We start from the raw sequence: 17794 nt of genomic DNA on the forward strand, positions 1-17794 counted from the left end.
AATGGTTGCAAATAATTTCTCCCATTCAGTGGATTGTCTTTTGATTGTATTGATGATCTCTTTTGGGGTACAGAAGCTTTTTAGTTTGATGCGGTTCCATGTGTTCATTTTTGCTTTTGTTGCCTTTGCATTTAGGGTCAAATCCAAAAACTTATTGCCAAGATTGATGTGTAGCCTATTGCCTGTTTTCTTCGAGGACTTCCATAGTTTCAGGTTTTGTGTTCCAGTGTTCAGTCCATTTTGAGTTAGAGTTTGTGTATAGTGCAAGATAGCAGTTTAATTTCACTCTTTTGCATGTGGCTGTCCATGTTTCCTAACACCATTTATTGAAATGGTGACTGTCCTTTCCCTATTGTGTATTTTTGACTTCTTTGTCATAGATTAGTTGACTTAGATGTGGGTTTATTGTGAACTCCCTATTCTGTTGCATGGATCTTGTGTCTGAATTTATGCCAATACTATATTGCTTTGATAACAATACCTTTGTAGTATAGTTTGAAATCAGTGAGCATGCTACCTTTTGCTTTGTTGTTCCTTCTCAAGGTTGCTTTGGCTATTCAAGAATTTTTTGTGGGGGTGCCTGGGTGGCTCGGTCCATTAAGTGTCTGACTTCTGATTTTAGCCCAGGTCATGATCTCATGGTCCGTCAGATCGAGCCCTGCATAGGGCTCTGCACAGACAATGTGGAGCCTGCCTGGGATTCTCTATCTGCCCCTTCCCTGCTCACATTCATGTGTCCTCTTTCTCTCAAAATAAATAAACATTTTGGGGGCAGGGGGAACCTCTTGTGGTTCTACACGCAAATTTTAGTATTATTTCTTCTAGTGTGACAATTGCTTTTGCCCTTTTCTTAGGGATTGTATTAAGTCTGTAGGTTGTTTTTGGTTGTAAGGACATTTTAATGCTAATCTTCCAATCCAAGAGCATAGTAGATCTTTCCAGTTGTTTGTGTTGTCTTCCATTTCTTTCATTGGAGTTTTATAGTTTTTAGAATACAGATCTTTTATATTCTTGGTTAAGTTTATTCCTAGGTATTTATTCTTTTGGTGCAATTGGAAACGTATTCTTAATTTTCATTAAGAATGTTTTCTTAATTTTACCTCTGTTGTTTTGTTATTAGTGTATAGAAATGCAACAGATTCTTGTATATTGATCTTTTTTCATTCTGCGATTTTACCTAACTCATACATCAGTTCTAATAGTTTTTTGGTGGACTCTTCAGGGTTTTCTATATATAGTATGACTTCTACACATAGTGATAGTTTCACTTCTTTAGCAATCTGGATGCCTTTTAGTTATTTATTTTTGTTCTGTGTTGCTGCAGCTAGGACTTAACTTCCATTACTGTGTTGAATGAAAGTAATGAGAATGGATGGACATTCTTGTCTTGTTCTTGATGTGAGAAAAAGCTTTTTAGTTTTTCACCATTGAGTATGCTGTTAGCTGTGGGTTTTTAATACATGGCCTTTATTATGTGGAGGTATGTTCCCTTTAGCCCCACTTTGTTGATTTTTATTCTTTATTTTTTATGATTTTTATTCTTTATTTTGTTAATGTGTGTGTCATGCTAACGGATTTGTGGATTATGGACCATCCTCGAATCCCTGTAATAAATCCCACTTTGTTACCGTATATCATCCTCTTACTATATTGTTGCATTCAGTTTCCTAATATTTTCTTGAGGTTTTTTGCATCTGTGTTCATCAGGGATATTTTCCTGTAATTTTCTGTTCTTGTAGCATCATTTTCTGGTTTTGGTATGACGGTAATGCTGGCCTTGTAAAATGAGTTAGGAAATGTTCCCTCCTTTTCTATTTTTTGGTGGAGTTTGAGAGTAGTATTCTATTTTAGGTGATTTGTGGAATTCACCAGTGAAGGTGTTTTATTTGGTGGGCTTTATTTGGTGGGTGTGGGGAGGGGGCTTTATTTTTAGGGAGGCTTTTTTTTCCTCATTCAGTTTCCTTAGTATTAATTGGTCTGTTCAGATGTTTTATTTCATCATGATTCACTCTTGGTAGACCATTTTTCTAGAGATTCATGCATCTCATCTAGAGTGTCAAATTTGTTATGACATAATTGTTCATAGTCTCTTAGAATCCTTTGTGTTTCTGTGGTACGAGTTATAATGTTTTCGTTTTCTTTTCTGATTTATTTGAGTCCTCTTTTTTTTGGCGAGTCTAGTAAAAATTCAGATAATTTTATCTTTTCAAAGAACCATCTCTTAATTTTATTGATCTTTTCTATTGTCTTTTCAGGTCATATTTCATTTATTTCTGCTCTGATCATGATTATTTCCTTCCTTCTGCTAACTTGGGTTTCATTACCTCATCTTTTTCTCGCTCCTTGAGATGTAAGGTTAGGGATTTGTTTTGTTTTGTTTTTGAGAATTTTCTGGATTCTTACTGTAAGTATTTATCACTATGAATTTCCGTCTGAGAACTGCCTTTGCTGTATCCTGTAAGTTTTGATATATTGTATTTCCATTTTCATTTGCCTCAAGATATCCCTTGGTTTCTCTATTGAGTCATTGGTTGTTCAGGAGAGTGTTGTGTAGTCTCCACATATCTGAATTTCTAGTTTTCGTGCTGGTAATTGATTTCTAGTTACATGCAGGAAAGATGCTTGATATGGTTTGGGTCTTCTTAAATTTGCTAGGTTTTGTTTTCTGTCTTAATATATGATCAGTTGTTGAAAATTGTTCATGTGTACTTGAGAATTTTTCTTTGTGGATGAAATGTTTGTAAATGTCTATAAAGCCCATCTGGTCTAACGAGGCATTTAAGGCCAGTGTCAAAAGTTGACAACACCTGATGATTGAACATATTCTAAAGCTCTGTGTTTGTATTCCCCCCTCCTTGTTTTATGGTTTTGATGTCAAATCCATAACTTTTAATCTCCTGTATCTCTTAACTAATCATTATAAGTAATGTTTTTGTTTTGTACTTCGGTCTTTTATGTTTCATACTGCTTTTGTAAGTGATTAACCCACTATCTTCACAACATTAGGATATTCTGAATTTCACTATATATTTGTTTTTACCAGTGAGATTTATACTTTAATATGTTTTCATGTTACTAATTTGTATTCTTTTGTTTCAGCTTAAAGAAGTCCCTTTAACATTTCTTGTGAGGCTTTTCCGGTGTTGGTGAATTCTAGCTTTTGTTTGGGAAACTCATTTATTTGTCCTTTGATTCTAAATGAGAGCTTTGCTGTGTATTGTTGTCCAGTAAAGGTTTTTCTTTTCCCATTCTTTGAATATACCATGCCACTGCCTTCTGACTGGAAAGGTTTCTGCTGAAGGATCTGATAATCTTACGAGAGTTCCCTTTTCTGGAACCAGTTGTGGATTTTTTGCTACTTTTAACATTCTCTCTGTGTCTTTAGTTTTTGGCACTGCATCTCATAATGTGTTTCAGTGTGGGTTTTTTGAATTCATCTTACTTGGAAATTTCTGGGCTTCCTGGATATGGATTTTTTTTTCCGCCCAATTTGGGGAAGTTTTTGGCTATTATTTCTCTCAGTGAATTTTCTGCCCCTTTCTTTTTCATCCCCTTTTGTGATTTGTATAATGCAAATGTTGGTCTGCTGTATATTGTCTCATATGTTTCTTAAGCTGTGTTCACTTTTCCCCCTGCTCTCATTGGGTGAGTTCCACTGTCTGCAGATTACTGATTCATTCTGCCTCATTGTTCTGCTATTGAATTCCTCTAGTATTTTTCAGTTGTCTTACTGTATTTTCTGTTTGGTACTTGTATTTTCTTCATGTTGAGGTTCTCACCGTGTTCATCTGTTTTCTCCTGAGTTCGATGAGCATCTTTATGACTATTATTTTGAACTCCTATTAGGTAAATCACTTGTCTCCATTCCATTAAGGACTTATTCTTAGGTTTTTTTCTTGTTCTTTCATTTTGAACACACATTTCTTTGTGTATTTTTCTTGATTCTCTGTGTTGGTTTGTGTTCATTAGATAAAACAGCCACCTCTCCTAGTATTGGAAGAATGGCCTGGTGTAGGTGATGAACCTTATCATTCGACCCTGACTTAGCTCTTGGTTGCCTGTCAAATTTTCATGGTTGTTTAACCAGCCTCTTTTATTTTTAGTGGCTTTCAGTAGTTGAGGGTGTTCCAAGACCTGTCACTGTCCCAAGGGGAGGATCTCACTCAGCATCTAGATTCAGGCTGATTGGAAGGAAGATCTTCAGACGGTATCTCTGAAAGTATACAAATATGTACAGTCCTGTGAGACCGGAAGCAGAAGTGATGCTGGCCACCAGAGCTGGGGACTCTAAAAGTGTTCACTAGGCAGTAGGCGCCCAAGTATGGTGGAGGAGTATACACACTGCTTTCCCGAAGACACTGGCGAGCTGGAGTGAGGCAGAGGGAGAACGCGGAGAGAAGATACCCTCCAGCTCGAGTGAATCAGAGGGAGAGTGCACTGTTGGTGCTCACTTGCCATTGTCGGATGATAAACCAGCCTTGCGTTAGTAGGATAAATCTCACGGGGTCTTTGTGTGTAATCCTCGTAATGTGTTATTCGATAACATTTGCTAGTATTGTGCAGAGTATCTGTGGGTCTGTATTCCAAAGATGTTGCTCTTAGTTGTTTTAGACATTGAACTGTAGTTGTCTTCTCTCATCATGTCTGAGTTTAGTGCCGATGTAATATAAGGCTCATATAATTAGGGGGGAGGTGTTCTTTTCTATTGTTTGCAGGAGTGTTTGAATAATCAATATTAATTATTACTTAAACGAGTTTAAAAATTCACCAGTGAAACCATCTGGACCTGGGCTTCCTTTATGGGCAGTTTTAAAATGACTGCAGTGTGTTTACTTCTTACGCTTTTTTTCAGATAGCTTATTTCTTCTTGAGTTGTTATATTTTTTCCGATTCTAGGAATTTTTGTATTTCAGCCAAGTTGTCAAATTAGTTCAGAACATTCACTTATAATTTTGTTTTTGTAGTGTAGAAAACATTCCAGGTTTGTAATGTGAGTACATTCTATCCCTAGCATGTGTACCGTCTTTATTCCACAACTTCAGTAATTTATTTTTTTTAGAAACATTTATTTGTTTGTTTTTGAGACAGTGCACATGAGAGTGAGCAGGTGAGGGGCAAAGCGAAAGGTGGACAGAGAATCCCGAGCAGGCTCCACGCTGCCAGCACAGAGCCCGGCGCAGGGCTCAGTCCCACGAATCATGAGATCATGATCTGAGCCGAAATCAAGAGTTGAGTGCTCAACTGATTAAGCCACCCACCCAGGTGCCCCATAACTTCAGTAGTTTGACTCTTATGTCTCTTATTTCCATGTCAGCCTAAATACAGTTTAGTCAGGCTTATTGATATTTTAAAAGCGTCATCTATTGCCTTTCTTTGCTGGTTTATTAATTTTTATTCTTCTCATTTCACATCCTTCCTTGCTTTGGTTTGTATTGCTTTTTTTCTCCCGTTGTTCTCAGGTATACACAGCAGGTTATTCATTTGGGATTGTTCTCTTTTAATATGATAATTGCAGGATAAATTGTCTTCTAAGTACTGTTCTCTGTCTCATAAGTTTTGGTATATTTTGTCTTCGTTTTTACTCAAAGTATTTTCTTAAGTTTCCTGGATATTGTTCCCCTCTATTTTATTCAGAGATGTGTTATTTAATATACTATTTGAGTTTTGAAAATTCCTTCATGTGATTGATTTATAATTTCCTTCCATTTTGGCGGGAGAACATTTTAGAATGTATTCCTGGGAACCTTTCATGTGTACTTCTGAAGAATGTGTAATCTGCTCTTCTTGAGTGGAGTGTCTTATATATACTTGTTAGTCTGGTTACCTGACAGTGTTATTTTTATCTCTTTTTTCCCCCTTTTATTTGTATTCTACCAGTTGTTTTATCCATTACTTAAAGTGGAATTTTAAAGTCTTTAATTATTGTTGATGTGTGTATTTTTACTTTGAATTCTGTCAGTACTTGCTTGAGAATTATCGTTAGCAGCGGATAATTGTTCGCATTTATGTCTCCTTAACTGATGGACTGTTTTGATCATATAATGTCCTGCTTTATCTCTAATAACATATTTTGTGTAAAAATGTATTTTGTCAGATATTAGTATCGCCTCTCTAGCATTATTGATGCTGTGTACGTGATAGATCTTTCTCTGCTTTTAAAATTTGCTAATTATTTGTTCCTTTGGAGCTAAGAGTGTCTCTTGTATACAGCATCGGTTTGGATTTACATATTTTCTGCAACCTAACAGTTACTGCTTTTGATTGGATTTCTAAATCCATTCCCAGTTTTCTGTTATTGATACGGCTGGATTTACTCCTGCCATATTACATTTTGACATTTATCTGCCCTAAACAGCCTTATGAACCTGTAGTTCTTTTATATTACTGCCTTCGTTTTCATTAAGTGAATATGGTTTAGCATAACATTTCAATTTCTTCAATGACCTTTTCACTTCATTATTTTGGTAATGGTTGTTGTTATAATTTACCTAAGAAATTCACCCTATCAGACTCTACTTCAGATTTATACTCCCTTATCTCTAGTGAAATATAGAAAGGTCATTCATATGTAATTCTATTTCTTCTCCTCTATCTTTGGGCTGTTACTTTTGTACATAGTAGATCTGTATATGTTTAAATTCCAACAATACATTGTTGAATTACTACTTTATATAATTGGATGTCTTTTAAAGAAACTGAGAGAAGAAAGGATAGCAAATATCTCCTTGTGGAGTTTGTTATATTAACTTTCTTATTCACCATTTCTGCTTCATTTCATTTGCTACTGTGGATTCATGTTACCATCCAGGGTCATTTCCTTACCCCAGGTTACCTTTGCTTTTCTGCCTCATTTTGCCTCATTGTCAAATATATGTAATTTCTATGGTTATGGACTGAACAGTATAGGTATATACATAATCATTGTTGCATGGCCTTGGCCAAATGGTTAGGAGAAGAAATACGTCTTTATCCTGTCTTTTAAAATACAGTTATTACGGGGCACCTGGGTGGCGCAGTCGGTTAAGCGTTCGACTTCAGCCAGGTCACGATCTCGCGGTCCGTGAGTTCGAGCCCCGCGTCAGGCTCTGGGCTCATGGCTCAGAGCCTGGAGCCTGTTTCCGATTCTGTGTCTCCCTCTCTCTCTGCCCCTCCCCCGTTCATGCTCTGTCTCTGTCCCAAAAATAAATAAACGTTGAAAAAAAATTGAAAAAATAAAATAAAGTAAAATACAGTTATTTTTCCTACAGTCCTTATAGATTTGAAGTCACGACTGGGAATCTATGGGTTTATTTACATCACCTTCAGTTTTCAAAGCAGTGCTGGTATGTTGGTTGACTGTTTGGGTTTTTTTTTTGTTTGTTTTGTTTTCTTCTGCCAGCACACTGACTGTGTCATCCTACCTCCTGGATTCTGTGTCTCTGATGAGAAGTCAGGTGGTCATCTTACTGGAGTTCCCTTGTATGTGATGAATTGTAGTTCTCTTGATACTTAAGAAGTTTTCTTTCCTCTTTAGTTTTTAATATTTTTACTGTGATGCATTTTGATGTGGATCTCTGTTTATCCCTCGTGAAGTTTATCTATCATCTTGGATTTGCATATTGTTTTTCTCTAAGTTTGCAAAGTTTTACAACAACTATGTTGAATAATTTTTCTGCCCCTTACTCTTTCTTCTTTTCTTTTGATATTCCCATTATGAATATGTTGGTGCAGATAATGGTATCTTTCATTTATTTGAGGCTTTGATCAGTTTTCTTCGTTCTTATTTCTAGTGTTTAGACTGTATTATATCTACAAGTTTACTAATTCTTTCTTGTATAAGCTTCATTGTAGTTATTGCAAATTTTCAAATTTAGAATTTTCATTTTATTCCCTTCTCTGTTTATTATATTTTCTGTGTGAGAAGGTATCACTACTACCTATCACCACTACCTCCCTTTTTTCCGTAAATATGGTTACTTTGTTTTTAGTTTATTTTTGAGAGAGAGAGAGAGAGAGACAGAGAGAGACAGAACATGAGCAGGGGAGGAGCAGAGAGGGAGAGACAGAATGCGAAGCAGGTTTCTGGCTCTAAGTCAGCACAGAGCCCCCTGTGGGGCTCGAACTCACAAGCCATGAGATCATGACCTGAGCCGAAGTCGGACACTCAACCGACTAAGCCACCCAAGCGCCCCAGTGTGGTTCCCTGTTGAACATGTTTATAATAGCTGCTTGGAGGTTGGCTAAATCCAGTATCCAGACCCTCTCAAGGACAGTTTGTTGCCTATTGTTTCTCCCACGTATGTGAAATTTTCCCGTTTGTCTTGTGAACCTGTAATTTTGGATGAAAGCATATTTTAGATATTTTGTACCGAGTCTGATAGGGCTTCTTGTTATTTTTGCTTGCTTATGTATTTGTTAAGTGACTTGACTGTATTATTTGACTGAAGTCTTTTCCTCTTGCAGTGTACTGTTGGCTGATGTCTCTTGTCAGAGGGCTCTGCCTTGGGCAGTGCACATGGTTCGTAGAATGGCAGTCGTGTTGTGAGGGTGCTCTTTGAGTGTGTCTGTGATGATTAATTCTGGGTGTCAACCCGAGTGGCCTCAGGGATGGCCAGACTGGTAAAAGTGTGTCTTGGGGGGTGTTTCTGGAAGCAGCATTTGACTCAGTAGACTGAGTAAAGAGATCCACCCTCACCATTATGGTCAGATATCCTCTAATTCGTTGAGGATGGAATGGAACAAAAGGCAAAGAAGGACAAATTCTCTTTCTCTTTTTGCGCCGGGACGTCCATCCTCTCTGGACGGAATCAGTGCTCCTGGTTGTGGGGCCTTCAGGCTCTGGGACTTACACCACCAACCCTCTAGTTGGCAGGCCTTTCATCTTTGCTGGGAGTTACACCATCACCTCCCCTAGTTCTCAGGCCTTTTGAAATACAGTTGGCTTTCCTGGTTCTCCAGCTTTCAGACAGCAGACTGTGGGACTTCTTGGCCTCCGTAAGTGCAAAAGCCGGGTCCTTTAATAAACCTCTTCCTTTGTCTGTGTCGCTCTCACACGTACATATAGTACCTGGCTCTGTTTCTCTGGAGAACGCTGATTAACAGTCTCTTTCACTGATCTCTGTGTTAACCTCCCTGCCTCTGATGGTGTCATATTCTGCCCTTAGCCTCTACTCATTGTTGGCTCTTCGCTCAATGTTTCCACCGTTGTCCTGAGTCACACATTCTATAGTTTGGTCCAGTTAAACGTGAGTCCTTTCAGAGAGTAGTGTGTGAGGCGACTCTTTGGTACTGCCCTTCATGCCACCATTTTTGAGATCATCTCCTGGAAAACACAGTTGGAGGAAATCATTAGAATATCTTCATCTATTATAAGTGTATTTGTGTGAATGGTTCTGGTGGATCGGAACAAATGCAATAGCCTGGGATGCCTCTTCTTTGTCTCTTTGCCTTGTTCTTTCTGGTGTAATGTCTCTTGTGTTCCAGAGCTGCACACGCCACCAGCTGAATTTGCCAGGTGCCCCCAAAGAACCAGGTTTTTTTTTTTAAATTAATTTCTCTTTTTGTTTGTTTTTTTTTGAGATAGAGTTCACGCGTGAGCAGGGATGTGCAGAACGAGAGGGAGACACAGAATCTGAGGCAGGCTCCAGGCTCTGAGCTGTCAGCACAGAGCCCGACCCAGGGCTTGAACCGAGCCCTGACATCATGACCTGAGTTGAAGTCAGATGCTTAATCTACTGCGCCACCCAGTTGTCCCCCAAATTACCAGCTTTTTGAGTTAACACTTGTACAACTGTTTTTCTGTTTCTGTTTTATTAACAGAAGGGATCATGAGGGACCTGGGAAAACTGACCTGGAATGACTCACTCTAAGGCATCCTTTAGTAAATCTACTGGGCCTTAATAATGAATAAAAAGTTTTATCTGTGTTATTATTTTTTAAGTTAATTTATTTTGAGAGAGAGAGAAAGAAAGAGAGTGCAGAGGGCTCGAATTCAGGAACTAAACCGTGAGATCATCAAGTGTCAGAAGCTAAACAGAGTGAGCCACTCAGGCCCCCTCATCTGTATTATTTTTAAGTTTATTTTTGTATTTCAGTGTTTTTACCTTTATTATTTCCCTCCTTGTGGTTTCTACTTCTTTCTTTTACATTATTGTTGCCTTTTTGTACTTTTTTTTTGGGGGGGGTCAAGGATTCAGTTGTTTTTCATTCCTTTTCACTGATACATGTAATGCTCTGAAATCTCTGATCGGTACGTGTATTCCACATAGACTCATAAGTAATATTTTCAGTGGTTTTTTTTGGTTTAGCAATTCAGCTTTCGTCTGTGTTTCCTTAAGAAACAGAGCAGTTTAGGGGCGCCTGGGTGGCTCAGTCGGTTAAGTGTCTGACTTCAGCTCAGGTGATGATCTCACGGTTCATGGGTTCGAGCCCCGCATTGGGCTCTATGCTGACAGCTCAGACCCTGGAGCCTGTTTCAGATTCTGTGTCTCCCTCTCTCTCTGCCCCTACCTCACTCGCACTGTGTCTCCTATTGTCTCAAAAATAAACAAACATTAAAAAAATTTTTTTAAAAGAAACAGAGCAGTTTACTAGACAGTTGTTTGGTTTTGAAGTCCTGATGGAAGAAGTTTGTTCTTCCTAAGTTCTAGTTTTAGTGCATTGTTCCCTGAGTGTGTTACCTCTATCAGGTTTTTTTTTTTTTTTAATGTTTTGTGCATCCTTGAGATGCAAGTGTATTTTGTATTAAAAGTTTTCATATGAGAAAATTGTATATGGGTGATAATACATGTCTTCCTGATTGTTTGTCATTGCCTCTTCTATACCCTGACATTGTACTTTCTGATCTTTCTTGAAATACTCTTTTTTGTATCAGTGTGTTTTATTTTTTTCCTTGCTTCTCTGAGTTTTGCTTCTCTGAGTTTTGTTTGGTCTTTCAGTACTCCTCACTGTTATTTGTACACTCAGAGTTGTGGGTGTTAGCCTTGCAAAGTGTTTTGGTTTTCTTTTCTTTTTGTCCTTCCTGATAACTAGATTGTATCTGTTTCCTTATTGTTTCCCTTTTACTGGAATAATATTGCCCATTCCTTTGTTTTTAGCTTTTTGAGTCATTTTCTGTCAGTGTGTTTCCACTTTGCAGCAGAGATTTGGGATTTGTTTGTGACTCAGTTTAAAGTCATTTTATAAATTGGTGAGATAAGCCCATTCACATTTACTAACATGACTCCTGTTTGGTCTCATACCAGTCATTTTATTACATTTCATGAATGTATCATTTTTACAGAATCATTTTGTTTGAACATGTGTTTTTTTTGGTTTGGTTGTTTGTTTGTTTGGAGGCAGCTAATTAGAAAATACTGATGTTTTTGTTCTAGTAGTTAACTTTTACAGTAATGTCTTTTATACTGGCCTTAGTTGCTCATTTCCTTATTTAACCTTTCATTTGATGTTTCAGCTTTTAGTGACCTTCTTTAGACTATTCTATGGCTCTCTCTGACCTTATTCTTTCTTCCTTTTTTTCCTGTTTCCTGTAGGCTTTTTAGTTGCATTATTTCTGCTTCACTGGAATATATAACATTTATATATTACTCTTATGTTCTTGTTCTCAACTTTCTTTTTGTCTTAGTCCTGCACTGCTCAGCTTTTCTGCCAGTGTTTCCTATCAAATACTGGTTGCTTGAAATTTGTCCTCTTCTAGAAAGTTCCGTGATTACATTATTACCTGATTTCTTGAATATCTAATATGATTGACCTCTTCCCAGAGCCTGGATACTTTTAAAGGATCACGTGGCTGGATATACAACCCTTGACTTCTACTTGGTTATTTGTTGAAAAGGTTGCTGCACTGACCTCACTTTGTTTATTGGTGACAGAGTCTCTTGCCCAATCTACATGTTTGTTTGCTTATTGAGACTTGATCTTTCTGTCCAGAGGAGACTTCTTCACTTTTAAGGTTTACAGTTTCATTAAAGCATGTCTTAGGAAGGACTGTTTCAGGTCAGCTTTCCTGACGGAAAAGGAAAGTTCATAGTGGTCCTTAAAATATGCGGGTAAGATTTCTTTTTATTTCTGGGCAGATTTCTTAGATAATGGTTTTTAATACTGTATTTATTCCATTGTTTTCTTTTTTTTCTCTTTAGAGACTACAGTCACACATATAATTTTAATTTAAAACATGTATTTTATTATTTTGTAGATCACCTGCTTTATCCAGAACTTTCTCTGTGATCCAGTTTTCTTTCTTTGGTTTTATTGTCATTCTCTTTTTTCGCTCTATTGTCATGTCTTTTTTCCATGCTGTTTATTAAATTTCATTTAAGTCTCCTTTCTCTTCATGCTTCCTACAAGTTGGCCTGAACCGCTCTAACAAAACACCACAGAGTGGGTGGCCTATGTAGCAGAAATTTATTTTTTACTCATCTGGAGGTTGTAAGGCAGGATGAAGGTGCCTTCAGGGTGCCTTCTGGTGAGCCCTCTCTCTCCAGCTTGCAGAGAGCACCTTCTGGCTCTCTCCTCACATGGCTTTTCTTCTGTGCACACAGGGAGAGCAGACAAGTGCTGGTGTCTCTTCGGCTTCTGATCAGGAGGTCATTCCTATCCGATAAGTGCTACACCCTGATGATGTAATTCAAACCTTAATTAACCTCCTTAAAGGCTGTGTCTCCGGATGCAGTGACACTGGGGATTAGGGCTTCAGCATACGAGTTTGGGAGGGGGACAGTTGAGCTCATAACCAGGTTCTTACAATTTGAGTCATATTCTAAGATCACTCTGGCCTTTTTACCATTGAATTCTTCACCCGATCAGCCCTTGCCTCCGTAGTTCCCATTAATACTCCAAGTCCCTTGTGTCGGAGTTCTCGGTGGTCTGAGCTGTCATCTGTCAGAACGAAGGTGTCTGCTCCATATTTTCCCTCTCACAGTGGGACTTCTCCTTTGAGGGAGTGATTTTATTTGCATTTAATTATCTATACGTTCTAGGGGCGCCTGGGTGGTTCAGTCCGTTGAGCGTCTGACTTCAGCTCAGGTCAGGATCTTAACGGTTCGTGAGTTGGAGCCCCATGTCGTGCTCTGTGCTACAAGCTTGGAGCCTGGAGCCTGCTTCAGATTCTGTGTATCCCTCTCTGTCCCTTCCTCGCTCACACTCTGTTTCCCTGTCTCTCTCTCAAAAATAAGTATTTAAAACAAAGGACTTTAATTATCTCTAAGTTCTCTGTCTCTTCCTCTATGTGTAGTTGCCACAGGCTCAAGCTCTTTCTATAGATGTGAGCTCTTTTATCAGTTTCTTCTGTATTAAATGTTTGTTTCCTCAGTGGTGGTTTGAAGTCAGTAGTATTTTGTATTTCCCAGTTATGCTGAAGTCACGGGTTGTTGATTGGTTATTTTATTTGCTCTCCTTATGTTGATCCTTAGAGGCATTTGGAGGATAGATGGAGACGTTCAGAATTTAGTAGCTGCCGTTACTCCTCAGACGTCGGAATGCAGATGTATGCTTGCAGTAGTTTCCTCTCCTTTCTTCCACCATGCCAGGGTTTTGTTTCTTGTTTCCATTTTCGTATTTTCATGTCCAACAGAAGAAATCGAAAAAATAAGTACTTATAGTTATTTTCTTCCCTGGAGACTAGACAAGAAATCAAATCCACTAAAACATAGGGCATTTGTATATATGTTGCATTCTAGAAGAAATGTGTTAGTATTTATGTGTACGGTTAATTTTTCCTATCTTTAGAAGTCTGGGAAACTGATCACAAGAAAGGAAGGAGGCAAGAAAACCAGCGTAAACCTATGTGGGAAGTTGCATTCATCAGTAAGAAAACACTGACCAAGGAACGAGGTAATGTAATAGGAAAACCATTTAACCTGGACACAAATTCGTTTCCTTCCAGAGAAAGCCTCTGTCAGTGTGACTCATATGGAGTGAGTTTCAGCTGTATTTCTGAATTGTGTATCTATATGAAAAACTATTTAGGAAAAAAGACTGATGAATTTAATGACTGTGGAAAATTGCTACTCAGTATTGAACACAAGAAAACCCCTACTAGCGAGAAAAGTGAATTTTTTAAACATGGGGAAACTTTCAGTCAGGATGAGGACCCTGTTGATCATGAGAAGATTCAAAGTGTAGATCAAACATTTGAATATAACATGTATCAAGAAACCTTCCCCGAAAAGGCAATATTGAGTACGTACAAGAGAGAGATCACTGAAAAGAATCACTCTGAATGTATTGAATATGGGAGAACCTTCTTTCCTAACTCCTCTTTCCTGTTACATCACATGAATGCCTCTGAAGAGAATCACTGTGGACTGGGTACTTGTGGGAAATCGTTATGTGTGAAGTCTACCCTTTTGAAACCTTATGGGGCACGTATGAAACCCTCGGAGTGTAGTGAGAGTGGGGATCATTTCCGGGGGGATTTATGCCTTCCACAACTTGAAACAAATCATAAAGGAGAGAAACACTTTGAATGCAATGAATGTGGGAAAGCCTTTTGGGAGAAGTCCCACCTCACTCGACATCAGAGGATACACACGGGAGAGAAACGCTTTCAGTGTAATGAATGTGGAAAAACTTTCTGGGAGAAGTCAAATCTCACGAAACATCAGAGATCACACACAGGGGAGAAGCCCTATGTGTGCAACGAGTGTGGTAAAGCCTTCAGCCACAAGTCAGCCCTCACGTTACACCAGAGAACACACACAGGGGAGAAACCCTATCAATGTAGTGCATGTGGAAAAACTTTTTACCAGAAGTCAGACCTCACCAAACACCAGAGAACACACACAGGGTTGAAACCCTATGAATGCTATGAATGTGGCAAATCTTTCTGTATGAATTCACACCTTACAGTGCATCAGAGAACTCATACAGGGGAGAAACCATTTGAATGTCCTGACTGTGGGAAATCTTTCTGTCAGAAGTCACATCTTACACAACATCAGAGAACCCATGTAGGGGATAAGCCCTACAAATGTAATGCATGCGGGAAAACTTTCTACCACAAGTCAGTTCTCACTAGGCATCAGATAATTCATACAGGGTTGAAACCTTATGAATGTTACGAATGTGGAAAAACCTTCTGCTTGAAGTCTGACCTCACAGTGCATCAGAGAACTCACACAGGGGAGAAACCCTTTGTGTGTCCTGAATGTGGGAAATTCTTCAGCCATAAGTCTACCCTCTCTCAACATTACAGGACACATACAGGAGAGAAACCCTTCGAATGTCACGAATGTGGAAAAATATTCTATAATAAATCGTACCTGACTAAACACAATAGGACACACACAGGGGAGAAACCCTATGAATGTAATGTATGTGGGAAAACTTTCTGCCAGAAGTCTCAGCTCACTCAGCACCAGAGAATCCACATAGGAGAGAAACCCTATGAGTGTAATGAATGTGGAAAGGCTTTCTGTCACAAATCAGCTCTAATTGTGCACCAGAGAACTCATAGAGAAGAAAAGCCCTATAAGTGTAATGAATGTGGGAAGTCTTTCTGTGTGAAGTCAGGACTTACTTTACATCAGAGAAAACACACAGGGGAAAAACCCTATGAATGTAACGAATGTGGGAAATCCTTCAGTCACAAATCATCCCTCACAGTGCATTATAGGGCTCACACAGGGGAGAAATCTTGTCAGTGTAATGAATGTGGGAAAATTTTTTACCGAAAATCAGACCTTGCTAAGCATCAGAGGTCACACACAGGTGAGAAGCCCTATGAATGTAACACATGTGGAAAAACCTTCTCTCAGAAGTCAAACCTCATTGTACATCAGAGAACACATACAGGAGAAAAACCTTATGATTGCAGTGGGTGTTAGGAATGTTGAGCTGTGGTTCAGTAGCCACTATGCTTCAGAGAACGCACGCTGTAGAAGAAGTAATGTCGATGTTCTGAATGTTGAGTAACCTTCATCCACAAACTGGCCTTATTTTACCCCGAAGCAGACTGTAAAACATATAGGACAGTCTTGCTAAATAATATTCCATTAAATGTACCCTAGTAAATGTGGGTATAAAACCTTGCAGAATTTTGCTTTTGTGAATGTTTTTTTTTCTTTTTTTTTTCGTGGCAAAAATACAAACTAGGTTATGTCAGAATTTCTATTAAGGAGAAATCTTCAATTTGAGACATATAGCTTGAAGATTGTCTTTAGAAGTAATATAACATTGGAATTTGTGGTTTGGTTTTGATGCCATATTTGTCTTTAGGAAACATGAGAAATTGTAATTTATTGTTGAATATTGTGCAATGTACAAACAAAAAGTAGTAAAATGAAACAATGAATTTAAAAGAAGTTGCAGTAATACACAGAATTCTCATTTGCCCTTTCCCGAGCTACCTCTTAAGATATCTTACCTAAGTATGGTATATTCTCTAGCAGAAATGTGGATGGTACCATAATGCTAAGTCACATACGTCATTCACACTTCAGTCGTTTTTACATGCACTTTTGTGTATGTGTAGTTCTACAAAATATTGTCGCTTATGGTTTGAGTACCTGTCGATACAGGCTACAAAATCGAAAAGGAATCTGGAACCTGTGTTGCATTAGGATTACAAAGGAATCAGGATTTCACCACAAGAAGTTCCCTTGTGTTAATAACCATACCGTTTCTGCAATCTTAATCCTGGCAATTGATGAGAATGTGAAGTTTTAAAAAAGGAGATATAATTGAAATATTAGGGCAACAGCATTAAATGCTTACGTGAAGTATCCCTTAAGTTTACAGGACTCCTGTATCTACACATGCTGCCTTCTATAAACTGTGTGTGTTCCATATGCATAATGCAAGTTAATATGATTGTGAATCGAAACCAGACACTCATAGTTCAGCATCTCCCAGGTATGTCAGGGCCAGGAGGAACCTCTGGAAAGGAGGCCCCCAAAGCTAATATGTAACCACTTAAAACACATAAATCAAAATAACAAAATGGTAAATAAAATGTGTTCTGTGCAGAGGGATATCTAGTCCGTAATCTCATTTTTCCCTTTCAAGCCGTAGGGTGCCTTGAGTGTACATATGTGAATTCTCCACCCCTCAGCCTCAGTTGTACAAACCCCTGGAAGTAACTGCCCTCTAAGGCAGAGTTCAGAATAGAAGCCACAGACAGTCTATATGTCACTCAGAGTTGTAAACTAGGCTGTAAAATCACAGGTCCAGCGTACCCAGAAACATATGTGGGTCATGGGTTTTTGATTATATGAGAAGGTGGGTTGAGACTGGAGCAGAGCCAGAGTGAGGTCAGAGTGAGGCTTTTATGGACCGACAGGGTATAAAGGTGGTATACTACATTTCATTATACGATTTCATAAATCAGGTTACACAAACTAATGATCTTAAATTGCACAGATATTCTAAGCGTACGCCTTAGGAAACTAGAAACAGAAGAGTTATTGAATGAAAAGGAGCAAAACAAAGGAAATAATAAGAATTAGAGCAGAAATCAGATCTTTGAAAAGACAAAAAAAAAAAAGGAAGAGTTAATTATTTGAAAAGGTCAATAAAACTGATAAACCTTCAGCTAAGTTAACTAAGAAAAAGAGTAGATACAACTCACCAATACCAGAAGTGAAAGAGAGACATAACAACTGATTACATGGACATTAGAAGGATAGTAATGTTACGGACAACTCTGCCCACAAATTTCATAACCTAGATCTATTCCTTGAGAGACACAATCTGCCTAAACTCACAGAAGTATAAATTGTACAGGCAAATATCTATTAAAGAAACTGAGTTCATCCTTAATCTTCCAAGTCAGAAAGTTCAGGCCCAGATGTGTTCACTGGTGACTTCTAGCAAACAC

General features: G+C 38.3%; 1 protein-coding gene across 1 annotated transcript in view; it reads left to right on the top strand.

Annotated features, from left to right (window-relative positions):
• Positions 1–16949, top strand: part of LOC124518719 (zinc finger protein 33B-like) — a 78455-nt gene extending 61506 nt beyond the window's left edge. Inside the window, 2 exon segments of the mRNA XM_047088767.1 lie at positions 13705–15776; positions 15778–16949. Coding sequence (XP_046944723.1) covers positions 13705–15776; positions 15778–15891 — 2186 coding nt within the window. The 3' untranslated portion in view covers positions 15892–16949.
• Positions 16950–17794: the final 845 nt, after the last annotated feature.

This window comes from Lynx rufus, unplaced genomic scaffold, assembly GCF_022079265.1.
Source record: "Lynx rufus isolate CCGP_SWC_20201006 ecotype Redwood Valley unplaced genomic scaffold, mLynRuf1.p SCAF_25, whole genome shotgun sequence".
NCBI classification, from domain to species: domain Eukaryota; kingdom Metazoa; phylum Chordata; class Mammalia; order Carnivora; family Felidae; genus Lynx; species Lynx rufus.